The sequence below is a fragment of the Talaromyces marneffei genome, chromosome 8, assembly GCF_009556855.1.
Source record: "Talaromyces marneffei chromosome 8, complete sequence".
Classification (NCBI taxonomy): Eukaryota; Fungi; Ascomycota; class Eurotiomycetes; order Eurotiales; family Trichocomaceae; genus Talaromyces; species Talaromyces marneffei.
The window spans coordinates 893,746-911,018 of record NC_072355.1 but is presented as its reverse complement, the minus strand read 5'-3'; the positions used below and the strand labels follow the sequence as shown (position 1 = coordinate 911,018).

The window sequence follows — 17,273 nt, the reverse complement described above, 5'->3', positions numbered from 1 at the left end:
GATCCCCTCACGGCAAAGCTCCCCCTCACATGGTGTGCTACCATATCCGGTTTAGGGTGCGGAGAGTATTGGCCATCCAGTCAATATAATTGGCGCAAACAGACAATGCAGGTGGGGTAGCACGGGCATAGGAACCAATCACGACCGTTATTTCCCGAATAGGCAAATATTTGGCAAAGAAGTTGCTGAATCGAGAAGTTCTACCACCTCAACTTGGAGGGTGAAACCATCCGAGCGCTCCCCGCAATTCCGCCTTGACACGTCGATCTACAAGACTTAGCAATCTTGACATTCATGTGGGGGCACATGTTGCGGTGCTCCTCTCAGATGTTACGAGGAGAAGAGGGGAGATGAGGAGAGCAGTCGTACAGAGACAACTCCATTGAAAGCGAGTTGGCTGTTGGCTCCTCCATCAAGTGGATGTAGGATTAGTTGGCTATACATGTATATATAATGGGTTGCTGCGACCCTGATTTTGTTGATTCTTTTTCTTTATTATTTTCTACCATCATCATCACCAGCCTTGCTTCCTTCTCTTCCCACTTCATCTCCAAGGTATGTGATATCAATTGCATCATGTTTATGTTATTGTTTGCGGTTCCTCCCTGCCAATGACAGCCCTGGCTCCTTCCCCGCATGCACCAGTCTTCTCTTTCCCAGGAATGCTTGCAACCTGGAATCACTTGAACCAAGTCACCTAGCTGACCACCGCAGATATTTAATCCCTTCTCCCCCAGGGACGATCTTTTTGTTTCACATTCCAAATAACAACTCAATTCTATTCATCATGGTATTTAGCCGCTCTATCCCCCGTGCACTTCAGCGTCCTGCTACATCGCTTCTTGCGATCCCGGCTCGCCAATGGCGGGCTCCTGTCTTTTCTGGAGTGCGTACACTAACAGCGAGTGCTCCCCGACAGGGTAAAGTGTTGATGGTCCTTTATGATGTGAGTTTCTGTCAACACCATGCATAGTTGAATTGCGACTAATAGAGTGCAGGGCGGCGAGCATGCCAAACAGCAGCCTGGCCTCCTCGGTACCACCGAGAACGAGCTCGGTATTCGCAAGTGGCTCGAGGATCACGGCCACACTTTGGTGACCACCTCCGACAAGGAGGGTCCTGACTCTGTTTTTGAGAAGGAGTTGGTTGACGCCGAAGTCATCATCACCACTCCGTATGTACAAGCACCACCACTTATCTCCGAAGCGTACTAATGAATGTAGCTTCCACCCTGGATACCTCACCGCAGAACGCCTTGCAAAGGCCAAGAAACTTAAGCTTGCTGTGACTGCCGGTATTGGTTCCGACCACGTCGATCTTAATGCTGCCAACAAGACCAACGGCGGTATTACCGTTGCTGAGGTCACGGGCTCCAACGTCGTCTCCGTGGCTGAGCACGTTGTCATGACCATCCTTACTCTTGTCCGCAACTTTGTTCCTGCGCACGACCAGATCCGCAACGGAGGCTGGGATGTTGCTGCTGTCGCCAAGAATGAATACGACTTGGAGAACAAGGTTGTAGGAACTGTTGCCGTTGGCCGTATCGGTGAACGTGTCTTGCGTCGTCTCAAGCCCTTCGACTGCAAGGAGCTCCTCTACTACGACTACCAGCCCCTGAAGCCCGAAGTTGAGAAGGAGATTGGTTGCCGTCGCGTTGACACTCTTGAGGAAATGCTCGCCCAGTGTGATGTCGTCACCATCAACTGCCCTCTTCACGAAAAGACCAAGGGTCTCTTCAATAAGGAGTTGATCTCCAAGATGAAGCCCGGCTCATGGCTCGTCAACACTGCTCGTGGCGCCATTGTTGTCAAGGAAGATGTTGCCGAAGCTGTCAAGAGCGGTCACTTGCGCGGATACGGTGGTGATGTCTGGTTCCCTCAGCCCGCCCCCAAGGATCACCCTCTCCGTTACGTTGAAGGACCCTGGGGTGGCGGTAACGCCATGGTTCCTCATATGTCTGGAACTTCTATCGATGCTCAGATCCGTTATGCCGAGGGTACCAAGAAGATTCTCGAGAGCTACTTTTCTGGACGCCACGACTACCGTCCTGAGGATTTGATTGTCCACAACGGTGACTACGCTACCAAGGCTTATGGACAGCGCAAGTGATTAAAAAAAGGTGTTTAGTGGTTTAAAATGTACATACGAATTACTATGATATCATGAATTTACTTCTTCGTTCTCACAGTTTCCCGCCCCATCCCAAATAATGCGGTATATGGATTTGAGAATATAATTGTCAAAGGAACAATACGTTCCACCAAAGTATTCATTCAGTGTTACCAAACTTCCCAAGAAGACCTGAATCCCACCAGTCCCAAATTCTTACTCTCCCACGGCATACAAACAGTACACAGAGCCTCATCAAACAATCTTCGAAATCGCCCCTGAACATAACCAAATATAGTACACACGTTGAACATGACCAAATCCAGGAGTCGTAGCCGAGCTGACCAGGACATGTAGTACAAATGGTGACTGACTCAGAGGTGCATGTATTTTCTCGAAGGTGTAGTGAGATTGACAATCTGCGACCAGGCTTGTGTAACCACCATATATACATGGATTCTGTAGAGAGCATGAAGGTACTAGAAGGATGCCGACGCGTAGGTAGCCTTGAAACCAAGGCATGCGTCAGTATCTCGCAGGTCACACACAAAGTCCTCATCCTTATCGCAAGTATCCTTCTATGCATGTTTGTTCTTCGGAGAAACGGGGCCGTCAAACCTGTCATACTCCGGAGAACTCGGTGCCTACACACATCCTTTCTTTCGGGGGGGGGGGGGGGGGGGGCAGACATTTGATGCATATCTCATACCATTTTCCATATTTCGCCTAGATAAGCGAAGACGTCACCCATTTCCAAGCACTTCTGCACGACCAGAAAACAGAAGTTCAGCTTCTAGAAACTTCTCTGGCATATGCGGGACCTATGTAGGCACGAAGGAATGCATGCTGCATGTATGCATGTACGTCCTAGTACGTAGTCATGGCCATTCCATGTCCATGGATGCAGACATCCCCATACCCTCCCTGCCTGTCACTCGGACGTACGTTACGTACGTACAAAAACATTTTAATGTATTTCTTTTTCTTCACGGACGAACTCATCCATTATATCCCTGACTTTTTAAAACAAGGGGGGGGAGGGGGGTAGCTTAGGCATCCATCCACCATCCATAATGGATTAATAACAATCGACAAATGATTGCGAATACGATCGTGATCCATTAATAACCACGTGGGTTTGCTTACATCACAACATCAAAAACTCAAAACCAAGCCTCCTCCTCTTCCTCGAGGCTCGAGTGGTCGACCCAAGGGTATTGAAATATATTGGCCCCCCACCATTACCATCCCGTCCCCAAATATCTGGCTATCCAGTCAGGATTCAAATATAGCAATTTTCTAGAATTCTTCTCTTGCATATCACACTCACTAGCCTCGCCATGGGCAGATACGTAAATTAAATGTTTTGTGTATGCAAACTATGAAGGTTCTCCAATCATTTTTCTCGAAACGGTGCGCTGGACTAACAAGCTGGTAAGGGGGAGGAGGGGGGAGGGGGGGATGCAGGAACGGGATGGGATGACTGTCGTTGTGCTTTGACGCTTGCATAGTACGTACTGACTAACCGATGTAGCACGGTTCAGGAGTTCAGGTTGTCGAACTGGTAGGGTGCTACATATGGAGGTAGGGACCCTGATTTCTGGATTTCGCCTGAGAAAACTAGAGTGCATGTGGGAATAGCATTTTCTTGATGCGGGATGGCTTGTGGGACTTATTCTCACTACCGGTAGTCTATGTATGCCGTACTCTGTATTGTTGATAGGGAGGTCTGTATACCATTCAGTTAGCTACATACAATCTGCATATATATTTAGATCTCATATGACCCTCTCGCTACGGAGTACAAATATTTAAAGATGAGAAGTAGAGTAACAAGTGGGACAAATTGTCCGATTTAATTGGAGGTTATTTATATTCCGAGTTTCTCGGTCCGTTCCAGAGCCAGACATCCACAGCGGGTCATGTCTTTATTTACTACCGTACATACTTCAACGATACGGAGACTATGGCATAGTACGTATCGTACAGTACCGATACTTCAACATAGTACGTACTGAACGCACACAAGATCCAAAGGGCGTAAATATAGGCATAGTGACAGCTGGGGTTGAACAGACCTATCAGCACACTTGAATGCGGAAAAGGTCGAGTTGAGATGGTGATTGGTGGATAGAATTGTCTGGGTCCTCCTTATAAACAAGAAATGTTAAGGGAACTCGAGAAGCTGGGTTGAGTGCCTACAACAACAACACTACGGTAGGTACACTGTTGCGTAGTAACAGCTGAAAGCCCAGCAAGTGAAGTCATTATTTAGTACCATGCTGTTAAGATCCTCCCCTTGGCTCCAGGGCTATCTAGTAGTATCCTCATACATATTGGGGTATTATGGGGACTGTGTTAATATGCAATGCGACGTAAATCGTGTACCTACATTATACTCCATAGTACGTATTTATTGTGGTGAGTCGGCCAACCCACATTGGGCCAGTCTCGAAGATACGATTTAAACGGTTCAGCTGAGATCTCCCGTCCCATCTCGCGCTCATCTCGCATCCAATTCAACAATCGCGATTCGACGGGAATCGCTCACATTAGACATCATAGATAGAATGGACCCTGTGGCTAGGAGCACTTTGGACCCCACGGACGAAAAACGTCGATATTGTTTAGGTAACTACTATGTAATGGTAGTTAGAGGATTGGTGTCACGTTACACACAAAGGATACATCGGCCTGGTATGGTACCTGCCTGGCTAGATGTATAGCCACGCCGCGCTCGTTGCCTTCAGGGATATATTGCGAGATATAATATCATCGTGCGGTAACTCCGTATATACAATAAGCTACGGAGTGCTGGGTCTGCCCCCCATTGTTTGCCGGCACATGCATGATGTATGGGTTTGTAAAATACGTACGATATACATTCTGTGTACGGGCGACTCCTTTCTTGTAGGGCTGAATATTACTACGTACCTTCGGGGGAGTATTACACTGGCGGGTGGCGAAAAGGTAATACGAAACCCGTTCTCGCTGCCTGGGAGCCTCGTGGATTTGTTTCAACATAACATGTTGTTCTTAAAGGAACACCCAGCAAATGAAATTCTATGTCTCATTAATTCATTCTTAATCTTAAAAGGCAGCATCGTTTCAACCTATACGAAGTAATATATCTCGACCAAATAAATACGTGTTCAATCAAAAATCCACCCCGTGTAATTCGATGCCTCACTGCCTAGGCCACAACCAAACCAAACGAAACGAAACAAGCCTGGCCAGTGGACAAGACGAAAAAAAAAAATGACTCACTCATATGAATCACAAGACCGTCCTTCGATCACAAAATGTTTAAATTTAAGAACGAGTAGAATAAAACAAAATAGTTCACAATAGGATTCAGATCGTATGTGGCCTTCCCATCTCGTATTGTCTTGTGGCTATGTACTCGTTCATTAACTGTTCAAGGTATGTCGTGGGAACGCACAATGATAAATTAGATAACTAAGTTATCCTCGCAGATGAGTAATCTTGCTGCATTTGGGTTAACTAAGTTGACTTGCGTATCAAGTACTATTAACTACGTAGTTGGCTTATCGTGCTCGACGCCGTACAGGGCCCCTGTTTCTAGAACATTTCCCTTTTCAGATCCTTTCTCGATCTGTACTGCGTGCGTATGTACGTACGTACGTACACACGCACGATACAAAAATACGCTCCACAAACAGATTTCGCCCCGAAATAGTGCACGCTGACCTGACTGTTCTATAAACTGCGGAGTAAAGTTTGGATTTAGATCACGGTCCGTAGCCCAGACATTTACCACGAGACAACATAGCCAATCAATAGGCGCTCGCTGGCGTCGAGGCTGTGCCGTTACTTTGATTTTTTTTTTTTGTTGTACATGTACATTCCTTGCGCTGTAGTAAATTCGAATTGAGTTCGAGTTTGATAACGGTGCGTTTGTGTTTTGCATTTGAGTTTACATTGGGCGGTGATTTCGGCGAGGACGTTCGGTTTCATGTGTAACAATCATCATCATCAAGAATTAAAGATTTCGTAGATGTACAGTTTCGTAAAATATTTTGAGTTTATCGTCGCGATTAAAGCCATTCTCTCGCGCACCATTGGACAGGATATCTTACAAGGGTCTAATTTGGAGTTCGGGATACCGATGTGGACACGGGGGTGCGGATGCCCGTGCCGAATTGAATTCGATTCGATAGTTAAGTTAGTTAGTTAGTTACCTAGTTATGTGAGTTGACATCTGATCAGATCTGGTTCCGTCGTCATACGACATACGTACTTTTTAATTTATTCACCCAACATTCGTAGTTAACAAATGACTCTTCTCTCCAGTCCACATCCGTCCGACCCGGTCTACGCCATCTATTTCCATGCCTTTCAGGTGCCTTCGTCCGTAAGGACCTGCCAAGCCAGTCTACTATTAACAATATCGACAATGGGAACGGACTACGGACTCCGGAGTACGTACTCAGGTACTGCCGCTAAACGTTCCAGCTCTGTGGGACCGCCAGAAAGAATTTCTGGATCCCGTCCTAAACCAGTTAACGACGTAGTACTCCGTTTTTGCTGCACTTCGTAGTCATCAATCAATTTATACGGGAACATGACTTCTTGATTGGTTACCTGGCTTCTTTTTTTTTTTCACCTTCTTCTCGACTCCGTACTTAGCTAAGTACTCCGTAATCGTTGTTTGTCGTCGTTATGGACGGGAAAACGTGCGTTTTTTTGAGTTTTACGTACTACGACGATGGACTGACTCTATTTGGTTCCGGTACTGTGGATTCAGCGTACCCATCGTGGCTGAGGACGGTTGAGTGACTAATCATGGATGTTGGTTTGTGGCTTAACTAAGGTATTGATGATTATGGTTTTGTTTTTCTCAAGTAACTAAGTTGACTAAGTTAACTAACTAGTTAGGTTAGTCAAGTTAACTATGATTTGGAATCTAGATGATTACTATTCTGTGATATGTATTCAACCGTGAATTCTGATATACAAAATTCTTGGTGCAGTCTTGTCTTGGGTGTAGCACTGTAACGTCCGCAACGCCTTCCATTTCTGTACAACCTTGACGATAGTCTTGAATGACATTTCTCTTGACACACACAATGTAGCTTACTTCGACATGTGGGATTGGGAAGCATGCCATGCCATGCCATGTGCTTACAATACCGCCATACACCGTAATTACCAATACAACCCGCTAGACCCACCATCTCCCTTGAGAAGTTGAGGCTACCTTCAGCTATGAACCCACCAACTCAGCCAGTTAAACCCGGTATCAAGAGTAACGCCAAAGCCAGAAAAGAAAAGAAAATAGGCACTTAGCACAGCGCTCATGCAGGGCGACAGTTTGATCAATCAACGCGAAACCTCCAATCCGCAAATTCTTCAGTTCTTCAGGTCCGGACGGGATAAATTGTGGGTAAACAATACGTAAAATATAGCTAGCAGCCATACATACATACATAGCATAAACTTCCCGCTAGGCAGTCAAGCCAGGCAACCAGGCTTCGAAGCAGTCGAAACACACACACGACTGGACTCCCTGGCCTAACCCGCCTTGTCTCGGGGGCTTTTTTTTTGGGTCAGATGTATGGAAAACAAATCAAACCGGAAAGGTCATGGCAGTGCTATGCAAGTTGTTTGTTCACTTTGAGTCATAGGACAGAAACCGGATCCTCAACGGCTGGTTGGCTGAGTGGCTTTTTTGGGATGTCTTTTGTGGCTTGATTTCTTATTTGCAAGTGATATTCATAGCTCAGATACTAGATGGGTCCTGGTCTGTGGTATGTGTATTGAGGATGGGGTTTGGAACGGGTCGTATATAAATATGTGGTGTCTGGTGCTTTGTCCTTGATCCCCAGTTTCATTCAAACTTTCTTTCTTCACACAACACAACAATATTTTTTAAAGAAGTAATATATATATATATATATATTTTAATCAAGGACTCCTTTACGACTTTGCTTCATTCTTTGTTCACGACTGTACTATACATTAGTTACTCTTTGCTTGTGGTTGATACGACTATATATTCAAGCATCAGACCGACATCTTCCAAACACCACACCAACTCTCAGACCACAGTCTGATTTATTCTATATACACCAAATCATCAATTCAACAGTCACAATGGGCCGAGGAGGTTACAACGTCCCCAGCAGCAGCAACCCGCCAACTCCGCCCCCATCTGGGTATCGGTTTGTGCTTTCAGGCCGAGGAGGATACAATGGCCCTGAAGAAAACCAGCAACAAGATGAATAGCCTGATTCAACTGCCATGAAAAAAACACAAAAGATTCACGACAAACATAACGAGGAAACGTGTGTTTTCTAGTTTTTGGCGATTTTGATATTCGATCTTGGGTTTCTTCAATTTCACTTTCCGACGCAGAATCTAGTGCAACGAGGATGGTCAGCTTGTGTGTGCTCAATTACGACAAAAGAGAGAAGAAGAGAAAAAAAAAACATACTTCTCAAAAACCACACCCAAAACATCCTCAACATCTGCCCCGCCTCTCCCAGTAATCTGGGCTAGACTTTCGGCTGCAAATCGCAAATTCTCCGCGGCTGTGACGATGTCCACCTCAGGTTCTGCGTTGAACATGACTGTATTATTACTATTATCGGCTTTTTTGTTTCCATTATCACTGTATTTTTCTGGATTATAGATGGCATCAGACGGCGTTTGTGCTTGGGTTTGAATATCATGAGCATAAGTGCCAGCGTCAGCATGAGCGTGGAATTGGGTATCGGTATAAACTTGGGGATTGGCATCGGCGCTGGGGTTATTATAGACGGATTGGGTTGTATCATTATTGATGGGTTGTTCTTGTTGCTGTCTCAGGTCGCTCGTTTTTGTTTCATAGAGAAATCTCTCCAAATGTTCCAGACATTGTTTTAGATTGGATTGTTGTCGATGTGTGACTCCAAGCGAGTCTTCCCAGTATGAAATATCATGCATATCGTTTTCTCCTTGCATACCTTCTGGTCTCGCGATCTCTTCAAAAACTGATATCAGACCGCGTAAGAATGTCTGTATATTACCAGGGTCTGCTGTAATTGATCCTAGACCGGAGCTTTGTTCAGCTTCCCGGCACGAGATGGAGAAGATCCGGCTATTCGGAACGTCTTTGAAGAGAGCTTGGACCTGTTGGACCAAACTGCCCGTCGCTTCGTCCCTAGCATTGGCGGAGCCTGGCAACCTATCAGACTTATTGATGGCAACCACTATATTCTTCCCATATTCTTGACAAGCATGCACAGCCTCAAGGACCTCGGGGTCAACTGCAAGCTGTGCAGGCGCCGCGCCTTCGCCCTCCTGGACGCTCAATACTACCACAACGACGTCAGATTCCAGCGCACGCTGTTTTGCACGGCGGATGCCTTCCAGTTCAACGGCTCCAATTCTCTCTGCATTATTCTTCGAAGACCGCAGTCCGGCCATATCCCCAATCTTGCAGTACCATCCGCCAAGGTCAATACCAACATCCACAATGTCTCGTGTCGTCCCTTCCTCTGTGCTGACAATAGCCGCCTCTTTACCAACGACACGATTCAATAAAGAACTCTTCCCGGCATTCGGCGCACCCAGCAAAGCAATCTTAATTCCGTTTCGGAGCAACTCGCCCTTTGATGCATTCTGAATATGAAACCTAATCTGTTGTCGAAGCACATCCACCTGCGTGGAGACTGAGCTTATAAGTTCTTGAGGTGACTCATCAAAATGCTGATCCTCTGAAAAGTCAATCAAGGCTTCTAACTCCCCTCTGGCATACAATAATTGTTGGCGCCAATCTTCATAGCGCGCAGAAAGAGTGTTATTCGCGCCACGCACAGCCAGACGTCTCTGCTGCTCGGTTTCCGCGTTGAGGGTTTCACCAAGTGCCTCGATTTGTGGTAGATCCAACACATCATTCATGAAAGCCCGTCGCGTGAATTCTCCGGGTTCGGCATATCGTATTAAAGATGATGAAACATTATCTTCGTCGGATTTGATAACATCGTTACACTTCTCAATCGCAGCAAGTACCGCTTTGACGGTTGCGGGCCCACCGTGCACATGCAGTTCGAGGACGTCTTCACCGGTAACTGTTCGAGGGCTGGGAAAGTATAGAACCAATGCTCCAGGGTCGAGGAGTGTATTCGGCGATGGAGCTTGCGTCGGGTCGTATATTGCTCTTAGCGTCGCCATGCGCTGTTTGGGGTCTCGTGCTCGAGGACATAGTGCTCGATATACCTAGTTAACAATACCATTAATGGCTCGCCTTCTTTTCAATTCAGCAACTAAAGGGGCAATACCTGTAGACATGCGGGACCGGAAATCCTGATAATAGCTATCGCAGCTCTGCCGGGAGCGGTAGAGAGCGCATATATCGTAGAATCCGCGCCCAAAGCAATTGACGGCGACGACAGTGACAATTCATCGATAATAGGAGAAGATTTGAGATTTTTCCCTTGACACGAAAATCGACGTCTTTGAAACGGCCGTTGAGGTGCTGCTCGAACGATCTGGTGGTAATGTGGAGACCCGGCACATTGTCCAGAGTGAATAATCCTGACTTCTCTGCTATTACGACCAAAGGGCAAAACCCATGGCTCAGAGAGAGATAGAAACCTTCGCATGCGCAAAGATTTGTATCGGCGCGAGTGATGGATGGAAGGACGAGTCCTGATTCAAAGATACGTTGAATAAAATAAGAAGAAAGTTGGAGCTTCTTTTTTCTATACCTATCTGAGGAAGCTAATCTTATCTACACGTGATTATATACCATCGATATGCTGTAACGTTACCACATTATGTACTGGTAAACCCTTATCGATAGGTACACACGATAACTAATTCCAACAACAGTATCCTTTGATATTATCACTAAATTTATGCAAAGGTGAACCGAGTTGTAAACTCCAAGAAAGCTGAATTATAAGCTTATTGATGTCACCGGAAGTATCTGCATTTGACTCATTCCGTGTCCCCCAGACCTGTATATCCTTCAGATATCCATTCAAGCCAAGGCTTGGCCAATGCTCTTAAGAGGAGGGATTTTACAGTCGGGGAATGAACAAACTGACTGGACTGGGATGAAAAGTTCCTTCCCATTGAAAGCAAGTGAATATCCCTCAAAAGACCTCAGGCTCTATCCTTGAATTCTGTATTTAGGCAATTTCGGCGTGGAAGCGGACTTGGTGCGGTTGATATCCACAGTTTCGATTACTTACTACCCACTAGGATGGAGTTCCGCAGGTATAGTTACTATAGTAGCTTCTCTTTAGGTATGTTTGTTGTCAAACTAGGTCGCGGCCTGCCATCTAATAAGCACCGTAGTTCAACGAACTACGGCAACTCAAGAGTCCCGCAAACGGGTCGTCCCTTCAAGATCCACTTGACTACCATACATTAGTACTGTACAGAGTACCATGTTCCACAAGCTGAAGACTGAGTCCTTTCTACTCCATTTTCAGTATCAGAGTTTCAAGGGGAGTCCCTGATTTATGGTATACAGAACTTGATATTTAAAGCAGAATCATTTGACACGTGATATGCATAGTTATATCTTTGGTGAAACGAACTGGGGCAGCCCCCGGCATCAATCCGGCTATACCTCACGTGGGAGCAGCAATTATATAAAATCGCCAAAAAAAACCGCCTCGAGAAAAGAACAGCGAGCTAAAACTCCAGGCTAATTCCTTTCAGCATCTCCGTAATACCCGACAATGGCTCCGGATAATGGGACTTGCGGTGTCTACACAGATACAGCGCCAGTAGCTTTAAGTGAGTGTCACGCGGGCTATCTGGGTCCCCAGCTTCATGTTACATTCACTCAATATACACTTTGAAAATTCTGGCCGTACATACCCGCAAAGCTAATCATGGATAGTAAATACTATTGGCTCACAACTGTACTTCCCTATTCCAGAGGGGATTCTGAACTATATCGAAGAGAACTTATACCCATACTACGTAGAGAGCTCTCGTTCTATGGTCAATGGAATCACGCCCACTGAAACTAGCTGGACTTTGGCTCGAGATTGATACAATTGTGTACACCGGGTACCGGAAACCACCTTTTGTGGGTGGGAAATGTATACTCTGTAGTAAGAGGATCAATAGCCATTGGGTTTCTTGCTAGATACCGTTAGCTTCTTCTTCATCTTCTTCACTTCCTCCTTTGTGCGGGGAAGAAGGCCCCTGTTTCACTCCGGAACTTTAACTCATCTACCGTTCAACATCGTGTACGAACACTGGATTGGACTCTTCAATAGTCACAGGCTTTTATTAAACAAGCTTAATCAGATCGTTCATCCATTTTCCCGATGGCTCGAAACAGATTTGATTATTGATCCGGCTAAATTGTTGTTGCAGGATACTACCGCTACTGGGTGTATTGGATCGCTGGCCCCAGTCGGCTTAGGCTGAATTGTCACCCATTCAGAGGATTATTTGGCACAGTTATGCATCTCGATGAAGAATGTCGGCATTTGGGATCTGCATGTCGTGCAGAATCGTGGGGATAAGCCACCTTCTAAATAGCCGGATGAGTTGTCGATGGAGTCATTTAGGATATGGCATTGGTTGTTTCTACCTTTGGTCCGGTTGTTTTTGTTTCTATGAAACATGGGGTAGACTGGCGACCCCAGGATATAGGATATAGAGGAGCTTCTGCTTGTCTGGAGATGAATATAAAAACCCGGCGACAGCAGCTGTGAAATCTGAAGTTCATCCCCTCATCATCATCATCAACTCTAAAACCACTGAAAACCCACTTCAATATTTGCAGACATAGCAAAAAAGAAAATGGTTGCCTTCTCAAGTCTACTCGTTGCCTTCACAGCAATTGTCGGCGCACTCGCTGCCCCGACAGAGCTGGTCAAGGACGATAATGTCCTTGACCTCCTCAGCCGTGGCCCTTCAAACTTCGTCCTCGATACAACAAACACCACCTCCTTGGTTCGCCGAGCCGGAATCAACTATAACCAGGATTATACCACTGGTGGAACGGTGAATTACTACCACTCCAGCACCGGTTTCCAGGTCAACTGGAACACCCAGAACGATTTCGTTGTTGGCGTTGGCTGGAACCCTGGTTCCAACAGGTGAGCCTTGTTATCCTCTAATTTCCCTCATCTACCAGTATAGTCCACTGTCTAACATCAATAAACAAAAAAAAGCCCCGTCAACTTCGGCGGTCAATTCTCCGTCTCCAGCGGTACTGGCCTCCTCTCCGTCTACGGCTGGACCACCAACCCCCTTGTAGAATACTACATTATTGAAGACTACCACAACCAGCCCAGCTTTGGCACACAAAAGGGTACCGTCTACAGCGATGGCGGTAACTACGTGATCTGGGAGAATACCCGGTACAACCAGCCTTCAATCCAGGGTACATCGACGTTCAATCAGTATATTTCTGTGCGCCAGTCGCCGCGGACGCAGGGCACAGTCACCGTGCAGAATCATTTCAATGCTTGGGCTAAGCTCGGAATGAACTTGGGCGCAATGAATTTCCAGGTTATTGCTGTTGAGGGCTGGGGTGGAAGCGGTTCTGCTTCGTATGCTGTTAGTAATTAATGAGACCATGGTTACCTACTTGGGGAAGGGGCAGTAGGGGGGAGGGCACCGGCTATGTGTACTGGGTCAGTTCAAAGCAGTTGGCGACTAAGATCAGTTAGTATGTCCAAATACCTATAGTACACTATCATACAACCCATCATCTTCCATTATAAGTAGAGAGATGTTTAGAATACAATGTTCACAACCCTTCCCCCAGGAACAACAATAACCCTCTTCCTCTTCTCCCAATCATGTTTCTCTCTAAGCCACGTTTTCCCTTCATCCGTCGCCAAGATCTGATCTACTATCCACATCTTTTCATCGATTTGTGTCTCTGATGATGGCGCCGTGGTAGCGCCGGACATTAATCGCGGAATAGTCACGTTAAAACGTAGTTTCCCGTTGATTTGGACGCCAACGTTTTGCCCACCACGAGAGCGGAGGGCGTTTGCTTCGGTGTCCGTGAGAATGGGCGTTGGCCAGGTTGTTGTTGCCATGTTTATAGCTTCTGCGTCTTGGAGTAGTTCCGAGTGCAGGATTTCCCAAGCCTCGGATGTGAGAGCTGGGGCAATCGGTGCCAACAATCGAAGAAGAGAAGAGATGCATGTATACAAGATTTCGGGGTTGGTTGGTCGGTTGGAGGAAAGCGTGTTTGTCAATTTGGTCAGATCGGATATGACCGTGTTCAAGGCATAGGGGTTCTTCTCGATGCAATTTGTCACCAAAACGATGGTTTCGTGCGTAGCGAGCAAGCCATCAATATCCGCGTCGGGAAGATTGGTGAGATTCGGCACTTTCAGGAATGCGTGTGGCTTTTGCTGAATATCCTCCACCGACAGATTCAGTTTTCCTTGCGGCGCAGAAGACAGCGCTGTGGTAGCATCCAACACCAGCTTCCACAACCGAACGAACCATCGTTCAATTCCCACAATCTTCGTTTCATCCCATTCAAGAACTTCAGCAATCGGTGCCGAAAAGAGGACGTGTGCACGCGTCGTGTCTGCTCCGTACTTTTCCACGCAAATCATAGGATCGACGCCGTTGTGTTTACTCTTCGACATTTTCTCGTATGAGATATTCGGGCGTACGGTTGTACCCTTGATGAGTGGGTTCTTTTTATCGGTCAAATCAAGCTCATGTGGGAGTAAGAACCGGCCTGTGGATGGCTCGGAGTATGTTCTCCCATGAACCATGCCTTGCGATAACAGGGTCCGGAATGGTTCGGATACAGCTGGCGCCGCTGGGCTGGGTTGAGTATGCGCCAATTCTGGGAAGAGCTTGGTTTGTGTCAAAAACTTGTATATAAATCTCGCGTAAAGAAGGTGAAGAATAGCGTGTTCAACACCACCTATGTAAATATCAACCGGGCGAGCGACAGCAGGCGAGAATGGCTCATTATGGTTCTTAGGGTCTAAGTAACGCATGTAATACCACGACGAATCCACAAAGGTATCCATGGTATCTGTATCTCGTTTTGCAGGCCCATGACATTTTGGGCATTCCGTGTGCAACCAGTCATCTGCAGCAGACTCGAGTGGATTTCCCTTTTGGGCTTTGAACCATTCACCTCCAATTTCGGGCAGTTTGACGGGTAACTGATCGACTGGGACGGGTACTGGACCGCAGTTTGTGCAGTGTATCATGGGAATAGGGGTGCCCCAATAACGCTGTCGACTGATTAGCCAATCGCGCAGTCTCCAGGACTCTGCTGTTTCGCCTCGGCCGATTTTCTCAAGGTCAGTTATGATTTGTTTTGCAGCTTCCTTTGAACTGAGACCTTGATATTTCCAGCATCGAGATGTCAGGTAACCTTCGTTTGTGAAAGCTTTTGCATCGTGTGCTAAAACAAGGGCCGAATCTTCTTGAACCGAGGGTTCTGGTTGAATAACGACTGGAATGAATTCTGGTTGTAAATTTTCTTTGAAGAAAGCTAGGTCTCTAGTATCATGCCCTGGGACGCCCATGACGGCTCCCTCTCCGTAGCTGCTCAAGACATAAGGAGCCACGAATACGGGTAGCTCTCTCGAAATATGTGGACTTTCCTTGTCGATGACTTGCAATGGGTTTGAGGCGTAGACATCTTTCAAGCGATAGCCTACCTTCGAGTCTGCCGGTAGAGATGCGGTCTCCTCAAGGAAAGCTTTGAGACCAGGATCCGACTTGGTTGTCTCTTGAACCAGAGGATGATCCAATGATAGTGCAATGTATTCCACCCCATACATTGTATCTGGCCGAGTCGTAAATACTTCAACATCTCGATTGTCGCTATGTTTGGAGGTGACTGCAAACTTGATTTTTGCGCCATCGGACTTCCCCAGCCAGTTTCGTTGCATAGACAGAACACGTTCTGGCCAGCCGCCAGAGAGAGAGTCGAGATCTTTGAGTAGCTCCTCTTTGAAGGCTGTAATGCGGAAGAACCATTGCTTCAATTTAAGTTGCTCAACTTTGGCTCCTGATCGCCATGAGAAGCCATTGGCATCGACCTGGAATGAGTCAGAGAAGTCTCATTACTTGATAGAAAAGGCAGCCATACCTGCTCATTAGCCAGCACAGTCTTATCCACCGGATCATAATTAACCAGAGCTTCAGCCTGATATGCCAATCCTTTCTCATACAGCATCAAAAAGATCCGTTGAGTATGCTTATAAAACTCCGGAGAGCACGTCATCAATTCCTGACCAACCCATTAGCAGCCACACCTACAATGTTCGAATTCAGGAAGGGTACTTCGTCGGACATACCCTCTCCCAATCAAACCCTGGCCCAAAACTTCTTAATTGAACCTTCATTCTCTCAATATTCTGCACCGTCCACTCAGCCGGCTGAACCCCCCTCTCAATCGCGGCATTCTCAGCCGGTAATCCAAACGCATCCCATCCAATTGGATGCAAAACATCATGTCCACGCATTTTATAAAACCGGGACAACACATCGGATATGGTATATACGCGCAAGTGGCCCATATGCATTGTTCCGGAGGGGTAAGGGAACATGGACAAAATGTATGATTTTGGGCGGTCGTTTTGGGATGACTCCACGCCCGAGGATGGTAATTGACCATTTGCGACTTGTTCTAATTTGATTCGGTCTTCTTCTGCCCATCGTGTCTGCCATTTTTGGTCGATTGCGCGGATGTTTCGTCGGGGTGGTGGAGTCGACGTGGAGGCTGGTCTTGAGAACAGTAATTGGGAAGGAATTATGACGAGTTTCGATCGTGTATCGGGACGGTTCGTATTTAGTATAGAGCCTCGGAGGCTGTGCCTATAAAGGCATCTCCTCGCTGAGAGCATCATGGTCGCGATGTATATATACAGTTCAGTATCTTGAAAAGCCGTCGTCGATAAACAGGCAAGTAATCGTGGTATGACGCACGACAATTATTGCTTCACTTCATGTCGAGATACTTGAGCCCAGTGATAAATCACTTCATAGTTGATTAATCAAGAAGTGCCATAAAAGATTGAATTGAATGGCAGTTTGATAAATGAAGATAGAGAGTTTTTGCGGCACACAAGAGCTTGGAAGCTGCGGAGAAGACTCATCTCCGGCCCGAAACGGTTAGCGCCATTCCGCACTCAACTTGACTAAATTCTAGATCCAAGATTCAGAATAACTTAGAAATGGTTTGT

At 46.4% G+C, this 17,273-nt stretch overlaps 4 protein-coding genes across 4 annotated transcripts; 2 read left to right on the top strand and 2 right to left on the bottom strand.

The window, feature by feature from the left end:
• Positions 1 to 787: 787 nt before the first annotated feature.
• EYB26_009666 (uncharacterized protein) lies at positions 788 to 2,109 on the top strand (the record flags this gene model as incomplete). The annotated part of the gene is made up of 3 exons (XM_054268913.1): positions 788 to 946; positions 999 to 1,174; positions 1,224 to 2,109. 3 exons carry the CDS (start codon positions 788 to 790, stop codon positions 2,107 to 2,109), a joined length of 1,221 nt encoding a protein of 406 aa, XP_054124888.1.
• A 6,362-nt stretch (positions 2,110 to 8,471) lies between these two features.
• EYB26_009665 (uncharacterized protein) lies at positions 8,472 to 10,718 on the bottom strand (the record flags this gene model as incomplete). The annotated part of the gene is made up of 3 exons (XM_054268912.1): positions 8,472 to 8,490; positions 8,567 to 10,332; positions 10,395 to 10,718. The coding sequence occupies 3 exons, from the start codon at positions 10,716 to 10,718 to the stop codon at positions 8,472 to 8,474; spliced, it is 2,109 nt and encodes a 702-aa protein (XP_054124887.1).
• Positions 10,719 to 12,888: 2,170 nt separating this feature from the next.
• On the top strand, positions 12,889 to 13,662 carry EYB26_009664 (uncharacterized protein; the record flags this gene model as incomplete). The annotated part of the gene is made up of 2 exons (XM_054268911.1): positions 12,889 to 13,187; positions 13,263 to 13,662. The coding sequence occupies 2 exons, from the start codon at positions 12,889 to 12,891 to the stop codon at positions 13,660 to 13,662; spliced, it is 699 nt and encodes a 232-aa protein (XP_054124886.1).
• A 167-nt stretch (positions 13,663 to 13,829) lies between these two features.
• EYB26_009663 (uncharacterized protein) lies at positions 13,830 to 16,937 on the bottom strand (the record flags this gene model as incomplete). Its single annotated transcript, XM_054268910.1, has 3 exons — positions 13,830 to 16,127; positions 16,178 to 16,318; positions 16,386 to 16,937. The coding sequence occupies 3 exons, from the start codon at positions 16,935 to 16,937 to the stop codon at positions 13,830 to 13,832; spliced, it is 2,991 nt and encodes a 996-aa protein (XP_054124885.1).
• Between the last annotated feature and the right edge of the window lie 336 nt (positions 16,938 to 17,273).